General features: G+C 51.7%; 2 protein-coding genes across 5 annotated transcripts in view; both read left to right on the plus strand.

The window, feature by feature from the left end:
* The window catches only part of LOC116544450 (HLA class I histocompatibility antigen, alpha chain F-like), a 169,310-nt gene extending 161,638 nt beyond the window's left edge, over nt 1-7,672 (plus strand). Inside the window, exon 6 of the mRNA XM_032270850.1 lies at nt 5,762-7,672. The gene's annotated coding sequence lies outside the window, so the exon portion shown is untranslated. The remainder of the gene's footprint in view (nt 1-5,761) is intronic.
* On the plus strand, nt 224-3,786 carry LOC116544451 (patr class I histocompatibility antigen, CH28 alpha chain-like). 4 transcript variants are annotated; one of them, XM_032270855.1, is made up of 8 exons: nt 224-397; nt 528-803; nt 1,072-1,347; nt 1,998-2,273; nt 2,408-2,512; nt 2,954-2,986; nt 3,129-3,203; nt 3,352-3,443. In XM_032270855.1, the coding sequence occupies exons 1-7, from the start codon at nt 334-336 to the stop codon at nt 3,200-3,202; spliced, it is 1,104 nt and encodes a 367-aa protein (XP_032126746.1). In that variant the 5' UTR covers nt 224-333; the 3' UTR covers nt 3,203; nt 3,352-3,443. The 4 variants fall into 4 exon arrangements, with proteins under 4 accessions (XP_032126746.1, XP_032126745.1, XP_032126744.1 ...); XM_032270854.1 differs by lacking the exon at nt 3,129-3,203 and having other exon boundaries at nt 3,368-3,786; XM_032270853.1 differs by lacking the exon at nt 3,129-3,203 and having other exon boundaries at nt 227-397; nt 2,408-2,523; nt 2,936-2,986; nt 3,352-3,786.
* Nucleotides 7,673-9,674: the final 2,002 nt, after the last annotated feature.

Consider the following 9,674-nt stretch of genomic DNA (forward strand, 5'->3'; position numbering starts at 1 on the left):
TCTGGACAAAGGCTCAGGGAGACCCTGAGACACACCCTGCGCAGGAGGAGGTGGTTCAAGGTGAAGTCCCACCGCCCCAGATGTGGCTCTCAGTGGCTCAGGTCTGGGGTGGGGAAGTTCAGTATGTGGGGATTCCCCATATCAGCAGTTTCTCTTTCTTTCCCAACTTGCGTCGGGTCCTTCTTCCAGGATACTCATGACGCGGACCCAGTTCTCACTCCTCTTGGGTGTTGGGTTTCTATAGAAGCCAATCAGCGTGGCCTTGGTCCCGATTCTAAAGTCCCCACGCACCCACCGGGACTCAGGTTCTCTCCAAATACGGAGGTTGGGGTCATGGCGCCCCGAACCCTCCTCCTGCTGCTCTTGGGGGCCCTGATCGTGACCGAGACCTGGGCGGGTGAGTGCAGGGTGGGGAGGGAAACCGCCTCTGCTGGGAGGAGTGAGGGGCCTGCCCAGCGGGGGCGCAGGACGGAGAGAGCCAGGCTGGGAGGAGGGTTGGGAGGGTCTCAGCCCCTTCTCGCCCCCAGGGTCACACTCCTTGAGGTATTTCAGCACCGCCACGTCCCGGCCCGGCCGCGGGGAGCCCCGATACAGGTACATCGGAGTGGGCTACGTGGACGACACGCTGTTCGTGCGGTTTGACAGCGACGACCCGAGTCCGAGGATGGAGCCGCGGGCGCCGTGGGTGGAGCAGGAGGGGCCGGAATATTGGGAGCACCAGACACGGGTCGTCAAGGCCAACGCCCAGACTGACCGAGTGAAACTGCGGAAACTGCTTGGCTACTACAACCAGAGCGAGGACGGTGAGCGACTCTGGGGCGGGGCCGGGCGGGGGGGCGGGAGGAGGGAGCAGGTCAGGACCCCTCCCCATCCCCCACGGAGGGCCTGGGTCTCCCCGAGCCTCCCGTCCGAGATCCACCCTGAGACTACCGGACCTGCCCAGATTCTCCACCCGGGAGAGCCCCAGGCGTCTTTACCCAGTTTCATTTCAGTTTAGGCCAAAATCCCCGCGGGTTGGTCGGGGCGTGGGCGGGACTCGGTGGGCGGGGCTGACCGCGGGGGCGGGGCCAGGGTCTCACACCCTCCAGGGCACTAATGGCTGCGATGTGGGACCCGATGGACGCTTCCTCCGCGGGTATCACCAGCACGCCTACGACGGCAAGGACTACATCTCCCTGAACGAGGACCTGCGCTCCTGGACCGCGGCGGACACAGCGGCTCAAATCACCCAGCGCATGTATGAGGCAGAAAAATATGCAGAGGAGTTCAGCATCTACCTGAAGGGCGGGTGCGTGGAGTGGCTCCACAGATACCTGGAGAACGGGAAGGAGACGCTGCAGCGCGCGGGTACCAGGGGCCACAGGGCGCCTTCACCATCTCCTGTAATCTCCCGGGCTGGCCTCGAACAAGTAGGGGAGGAAAAAGGGACCAACGCTATAATATCGCCCTCCCGCTGGTCCTGTGTGCCAAGAATCTTCCTGGCTTTCCATCTCCTGTATATCTCCTGGGTTGGCTTCCCTCCACAAGGGGAGGAAAATGGGATCAACCCTAGAATACCGCCCTCCCTCTAGTCCTGAGTGGGAAGAATCCTCCGGGTTTCCGGATCCTGTACCAGAGAGTGTCTCTGAGTATCCGACCTGCTCGCTGGGACAGTTAAGGGATGTAGTCTTTGAGGGAATGGAAGGGAAGACAGTCCCTGAAGTACTGATCAGCGGTCCCCTTTGACCCCTGCAACAGCCTCAGGCCCCGTGACTTTTGCTCTCAGGCCTTCTCTGCCTCACACAAAATGTGTGTGGTGCTCTGATTCCAGCTCTTCTAAGTCCCTCGGCCTCCACTTAGGTCAGGGCCAGAAGTCCCTATTCCCCCTCAGAGACTCGAACTCTGCAAGGAATAAGAGATTATCCCAGGTGTCCTGTCCATTCTCAGGATGGTCACATGAGCACTGCTGGGTGTCCCATGAGGAGTGCAAAGTGTCTGAATTTTCTGCCTCTTCTCAGATCCTCCAAAGGCACACATTGCCCACCACCCTATCTCTGACCATGAGGCCACCCTGAGGTGCTGGGCCCTGGGCTTCTACCCTGCAGAGATCACGCTGACCTGGCAGAGGGATGGGGAGGAGCAGACCCAGGACACGGAGCTTGTGGAGACCAGGCCCGCAGGGGATGGAACCTTCCAGAAGTGGGCAGCTGTGGTGGTGCTTTCTGGGGAGGAGCAGCGATACACGTGCCATGTGCAGCACGAGGGGCTGCCGGAGCCCTTCACCCTGAGATGGGGTAAGGAGTGAGATGGGGTAAAGGGGAGGATGAGAGGTCATGTCTTTTCTCAGGAGAAGTAGGAGCCCTTCTGAAGCCCTTCAGCAGGCTAAGACCTGGGGATCAGGGCCCCTCACCTTCCCCTCCTTTCCCAGAGCCATCTTCCCAGCCCACCGTCCCCATCGTGGGCATGGTTGCTGGCCTGGTTGTCCTTGGAGCTGTGGTCACTGGAGCTGTGATGTGGAGGAAGAAGATCTCAGGTTGGGAAGGGGTGAGGAGTGGGGTCTGAGTTTTCTTGTCCTAGGGGGGTTTTTGAGCCCCAGGTAGAAGTGTGCCCTGTCTTCTTACTGGGAAGCACCACCCACACACATGGGCCTACCCAGCCGGGTACCTGTGTGACAATACTTACTCATTTTTAAAGCAAAAATGAATAACAGATTCTTCACTTCGAAGACTGTGGTGGTGGGGATCTGATTGCCAACAGTCACAAATCACAGGGGAAGGTCCCTGCTGAGGACAGACCTTAGGAGAACAATTGGTCCAGGACCCACACCTGCTTTCTTCTTATTTTCTGATCCTGCCCTGGATCTGCAGTTATATATTTCTGAGAACTTCTCTGGGATCAAAGACTAGAGGGTTGCTCTAGGGCCTTATGGCCCTGCCTCCTTTTCAGCCTCTCACAGGACATTTTCTTCCCACAGATAGAAACAGAGAGAGCTACTCTCAGGCTGCAAGTAAGTATGAAGGGGGCTGAACCCTGAGATCATTGGGATATTGTGGTTGGGAGCCCAAGGGGAAGCTGGCCCAGCCCACAGTTCCTCCTCTATCTGCATCTCCTGTGGGCTCTGATCAGGTCCTGTTTGTGTTCTACCCCAGTCATTGACACTGCCCAGGGCTTTGGTGTGTCTCTCATAACTTATAAAGGTGACACTTGGGGGCAGGGGCCCTGATGTAAGTGGGGTATTGTGGGGAACAGAGGGAATGTGAGTGTGCTATGGGGTTTCTTTGACTTGGATGTCCTGAGTATGCGAAGGGCGGTTCAGAGTGTCACCTCTCACTGTGACTAATACGAATTTGTTCATGAACATTTTCTCTATAGCGTGAGATAGCCGCCTTGTGTGGGACTGAGAAGCAAGATTTGTTCACGCCTCCCTTTTGTGACTTTGAGTACCCTGAATTCTCTTTCTGTAAAGGTGTCCAAATGTGTCTTCGTCCCTGTTAGTATAATGTGAGAAGGTGGGGGACCAGTCCACCCCCATGTCCTCCATGACCCCCTTCCCTGCACGGCCCCATGTTGTTTCTGCCCAGTTATGTTTCCTCTTCCAGAGACATGGGGCTTGGATGTCTTTATGTCTGTCTGAACTTCATGGTGTACTGAGCTGCAATTTCCTGCTTCCCTATTAAATTAGAATCTGAGTATAAATTTACTTCTTCAAATTCTTGCCATGAGAGGTTGATGAGTTAATTAAAGGAGGAGATTACTAAAACTTATGAGACAAAATAAATGGAAGACCTGAGAACCTTCCGGAGTCTATGTGTTTCTTCTACTGATCTCTTGCATAGGAGAGTAGATGGGCTGTGGCTGGTGGGAGCTCAGGCCGCTGTGGGCTTTATGTGGTCACTGCTTGGCTGGGTCATCTTTGCTGCTCCAATGGCCTTGGTCCTTCAGTAGAACCTTGTCCCACCAGGACCTGTGATCACAGGGACTGAGATGTCATTTAGAGCAGTCCCTGCACACAGAAGTCCTTGTGCTATCAAGAGACTGAGCTTTCAGTCCCGTCCAGTGCTTGTCCTCCTTCCAGGGCTCTTCCTGGATTGTATTTTCCATCTTTTCACCAGCCTTCTTACAGGAACCAGATTCTGACATTTGCAGAGAGGAAGAGCCCATAGTTTCTCATCATAGGTAACTTTCTGTTGGAACTCCTTCTGCTTTCTCTCCTACTCCTCCTCCTGCCCCGAGTTGTAGTGATCCTAGTGCCAACTCCAATACAAACCCATGGATTTGTAAAACAGAGTCTGATTTAGATTTATACGCAGTTAGAAAATTGCACTTATAATCCTAGGATTATCTTTCCTGAAGAGAGACATATGATTGTATGCTGCCATATGCAGGAGGGTTGGTGTGGGAGGAGGGGTGAGGGGAGGAGGGGCACACAGGCAGCATTGGTGACAAAAGCGCTGGCGGCACTGTCAGTTTGAGAGGATGTTGTGCTGTAGCTGCCACAAAACAGCATTTGGCCTGAGGCTACATTAATAAAGATATTGCCTTTAGAATAAGGAGGTGCTCTATGGTGATCATTCATTGAACTGACATTTGTTGTCTGCTAGGTAAATGGCTGTTTTTGCATTTGGAAAACATCTTTAAAGTAAAAATTTCTGGCCTCGTGGTGCATATGTTCTAGGGAGAAGAGGCAGACGTAAGATACACTATGCGCAGAGTAAGGAAGGACAATGCTCGTGTTAGAAGGTGGCAAGTGCTGTGGGGGGTGATGCAGAGTGTGGGCTGTGGGGACAGGGAGGTGGCTGTTGTACTGTGATCAGTGTGGGCCTTCTTTCAAATGTGACCTTCAATGAAAGATTTCTTTTTCACAGTTGGCAGAGCTAATTGTGGCTTTATTATGAAAACACACACGCACACACAGACACACAGTTACTTTGTAGCTGAAGGCATGTGCAAGTGAGGGTACCCCAGGCAGTGAACTCCCCCACAGGTGGGCTGATGGTGAGGGCTGAGCCTCAGGTGGGTCTCCTGTCCCCGATGCTCCCCTGCACAGTGGCCTCCCCCACAGGCTCTGGGGCAGTCACAGGAAGGGGTAGATTAAGAGAGTCTGTTGTGGCAGTTTACTTGGGCAGCGCGTTTGAGGACTTGGACAGCAGCTTCCTACCACGGGTCTTAATGGTCTTAATGTTCCTCATAGCCATGGCCCTGGAAGAGCTGGTGCAGCTGAAGGAGCTGGAACCCAGGCTGTAGCTGAGGCCAGGGCTTGTGAGGCCCCTGTAGGCCAAGCTCAGCTCACCTGAGTAGCCACTGGTGGTGCTCCTGTGGATACTCAGGTTCCATATCCCAGATTCCAGCCAGCTCTCCTTGCCCTGTAGCAGCTTCCTGTAGGTGGCGATCTCGATGTCCAGGACCTGCCTGATGTTCATCAGCTCCTGGTACTGGCACAGCTGCCACGGCATGTCCTGCTTTGCACACTGTTGGGTGGCCTCCAGCGCGGACAGCTTGGCTTCATTAATGGCCATTTCCTCATGCTTCTTGGCAACCGTGATGATGGCCTGCAGGGGGGCCCACTGGTTTTTGAGGCCCTCAATCTCAGCCTGAAGCCACCCGAGGTTCCAGGTCATCTCTGAGATTTCCGTGTTCATGTGACAAAGTTCATCCTATGCTTCCCAGCCGGAGCCGGCTGCTCCTCCTACTTGATCTGGTGCAGGCTCTCAGCCTCAGCCTGGCTGCGGCTGGCGATCTCTTACTGGGCCTTAACCTCAGTGATGATGCTGTCCAAGTCCAGGGAGTGGATATTGTCCATGGACAGCATCACAGATGTGTCTGAGGTTGGGGACTGCAGCTCCCGGATCTCCTGTTCATACAGCTGCCGGAGGAAGTTGATCTCCTCAGTCAGCCCTTCCAGGTGAGACTCCAGCTCTACCTTGTTCATGTCAGCTTCATCCACATTCTTCTTGATGAGGACAAATTCATTCTCCATCTTTGTGTGATTATTGATCTCATCCTCGTATTTGTTCTTGAAATCTTCCACCAGCCCCTGTGTGTTGCCAAACTCCACCTCCAGCTTTAGCTTTTCCTGGCCCAGAGTGTCCAGCTGCTGCCGAAGGGTGATGTGGCTCTCAGTCATGTGGTCCATGTTCCTCTGAGTCATCTTCTGCTGCTTTAGGAGGCTCCACTTCGTCTCCATCATCTTGATCTACTGCTCCAGAAACCGTACCCTGTTGATCAAAAAGGCAAATTTGTTGTTGAGGGTGTTGATCTGCCCCTTCTCCTGTGTGCATTTGGCCTGGGTGTTGGGGTTCACCTCCAGCTTAAGGGGGCTCAGCAGGCTCTGGTTAAACATGATGGCTGTCATGCCCCACATTCCACAAGCCTTGCCACAGCCTCCACCCAGAGCTTTGCTGTGCCCAAGCCACCCTCAAAGCTGCTGCCACTGCTGCCCACTTAGGAGAAGCTCAAGGAGCTGATGTGGGCACCAGGCCCGCTCATGTAGGAGCAGCTGCTGAAGGCCTGGGGGCCAGAGAGGAATACCTTGTAGTACTTCTGGGTCACCCTGATGGACATAGTGGGGTAAGTGTGCTGAGCCTGGCAGAGATTCAAGAAGGAGCAGAGAAGCTGCTTCTAGGTCTTGAAGAAAGATTTGAAGGATATAAGGAGATATCTGTGAGGATGTATAGGAAAGTTCTTTCCAGGCGACGAGGCTCCCATGCAATTACACTAGGTCAGGATGATGTCTGTGTTCTGGAAGTAGGAAGAGGCCGGAAGGGCTGGACAGAGTAACTGAGATGAGCTCTGAGGTGTGGCCAGAGCAGACAGGCCTGGAGGGTGTGGGCAGGGTTTTCTCTTTCGCTCTGAATGATATGGGGTGTTAGGGTACAGTTTTGAAAAGTGGGACATGGCAGGACATATTCTTTAAAAGCTTCTCTCTGGCTGCTCTACTGAGAACAGAATTGAGAGGTGGTGAAAGCGAGGCAGTAGAGAAAACAGTGGGAAAGGCATGTAGCGTTTCAGGACAGAGATGTCGGTTACCTAGACCTGGATGTGAGCAGTGGAAATAATGAGAAGTGATAGGATTCTGTTTGCATCATAGTATTTGCTAATAAATTGTATCTTTGATCTGAGAAAGAAGAATCAAGGACAGCCATAGTTTGAGACTGTGAGTGTAGAAGGGTGGAGCTGCTGTCAGTGGAGATGGGGAGACTCTGGCAGGAGCATACAGAGGAGACGGCATCGCAGGCATTCAGTGGAGGAGACATCTACGAGGAGTGCAGGTGAGGGGCCCGGATGCCTCTGCAGCTACAGCTTCACCATCCAGTTACTCTCCTGCTTCCACCCCGCTGACCCCCAGTGTCTCAGGTGTCTCAGAGCCAGAGCATTGATTCTCTCCTGGGCTATTTACACAGGTGTGTGAAAGGGAAGTTACGGTTTCCAATTGGTTACAATAAGTTACAGATTAACATTGTTCTTTCTTGGATGACTAAGGGAATGATAAGACAATCGGTAATTAGAACACTTAGGAAGTGTAAAATAGTGAAAAGATTTTGATTAGTTTAAAAAAGGCAAGAAAAGAAAAATAATGGAGCAAAAAAGAAGCAATGTTAGAAAGCAGCAAATGACAAGGTGAACTTAAACCCAATTAGGGCGACAATGACATTAAACGTGATGGACTCAAACACCCCAATTATAAGGCAAATAATGCAGAGGGGCAAAAATAAATAAATGAATAAACAACCATAGACTATTAAAAAAAAAAAGACATACTATTGGTAGAAGATACAGAAAAGTTGAAAGTAAAAGGATAGAAAAAAAATACCAGACAGACATTCGTGAAAAAGTGCATGGAGACACCATTTAGAAAAATTACAGGACTTGAGTCTCCTGAGACGTACAATGCATGTAGACACCTTACTATATCTGTTTTCTTTTTTTCAGGGACGGGTCTTGCTTTGTTGCCCAGGCTGAAATGCAATGGTGATCATAGCTGAGCTGACTGCAACCTCAAACTCCTGGGCTCAAGCAATTCTCCTGTCTCAGCCTCCCAAATGGCTAGGACCGTCGGAACATGCCACCACTCCTGGCTATAAGGTCCTTAATATAGTTTCCTATTTGCTGTGGTTTGATCCATGAACCAATATCATGCCATGTATTTGACTTGCATAAGTACACAACAAATATTAGATGAATAAAGAAATAAAACCACCCAGTGATTCAAGCCACAACCACAAATTATATTTTACAAATGAAAAGCAATATCCTAGACAAGTAATGTAAAATAAATTGAATTACGTCATCCAGAGCAGAATCAGGAACATGCACTCCATTCCCTGTACTCAAGGAATCAGAGCTCCTCTGGGGTAATAGCAGTTATCATGCAAGTTAGATATGCTAATTACTAGAATTAGAATGGATACATTTCAAAATATACTAAAAAAAGAGTGTGAAAGGATTAACTGAATGCAAAGATAAAGGAAGAAAATTGATTTGTTTAAAAGATAGATACAACCTTTAAAGAAAAAATATTTTTTAAAAAAGAGAGGCCTTATTTGGACCAAAACAGAGATGAGCTCAAGTGTCAGGTGGGAAAATGGCTAAGTGCAGCTCCCAGATCAAAAGGAGATCCCAAAAAGCTTGGGGCATTTTCGGTTGTCACGTGGGGATTGGCGGGAGGGGGTCAGTGGGGTGCTTCGGCAAACCTCCCACAATGCCCAGGACAGAGCCCTCCACAAGGAATTCTCTGGCCCAAACTGTTAATAGGGCTGCTGTAGAGAAACCCACCCTGGAGGTAAGTGCAGGAATGTCCTCACCATTTCACAGTTGAAGAAACTGAGGCACCAGGAGGGAAAGCGCCAGTGAGATCAGGTTGAACCCAGGTCACCTGGCTGCAGCGTCCAGGCTTCCCCATTAAGTCAGGAACCCGCGAGCTGACCAGAAACAATCCCAACTGCGAGGTGCCTTCATGGCCTGTTGGCGCCACCTGGTGTTGGCACTTGGCCTGTGGCTTCCTAAGGCTGGCTAAGAGGGGGCGGGCGGGGTGCGGAAGGAAAAATCAGGTATGGTTGGGAAATCTTTGTATCCTCCTAGGGATAATCCTTCCTCAGGCTCTCCAGATTTCAAGCCAAGAAAAAAAAAAGGAAAAAAAAAAAAAAAAGGAAAGAAGAAACGACAATGTCCATATTGATTCTCCCATCTCACTTTTCCCAGCCCTCACCAGTCTCCTCCTGTGACTCCATCAGCAACTCTCTCCAAGAAACAAAACATTTACTCTCTCAATGTACTGCTCAGGGTTCTTCTCCTCTCAGCCCTGAGCAAGCAGCTTCTAACTGGAAAGCCCATCAGGAAGCCCCGGGGTTCGCAGGCCCAGCATCGAATCACGTGACTACCACGGTTCTGCACCTGACCTCACACTAGGGAGCCCCATGCTGGAGGAGGCCCGGCCTTCTCTGACCTCCTGAACCCGCCCAGGCTCATGACCTGCACTTGGGCCACCCCTGATTCTGCCTGGTCCATTAGCTCCCGGAACTCAGCTCCACCCTGGGGCTGCTGTGTAGTGATGCTGCAAGGCCTTCCTATCCTGTTCCTAGCAGGAATTCCACCTAGGCCACTACCCTGGCAGCTGACAGTGGATCTCGTTTTCTGTGTGGACTGGGAGATTTCTTGAGACCCTTCAGCCTGAGGTTGCCTCTGCCCACCCTCTGCAC

Source organism: Sapajus apella, unplaced genomic scaffold (assembly GCF_009761245.1).
Source record: "Sapajus apella isolate SASKATOON/1434 unplaced genomic scaffold, GSC_monkey_1.0 scaffold217, whole genome shotgun sequence".
Lineage (NCBI taxonomy): Eukaryota > Metazoa > Chordata > Mammalia > Primates > Cebidae > Sapajus > Sapajus apella.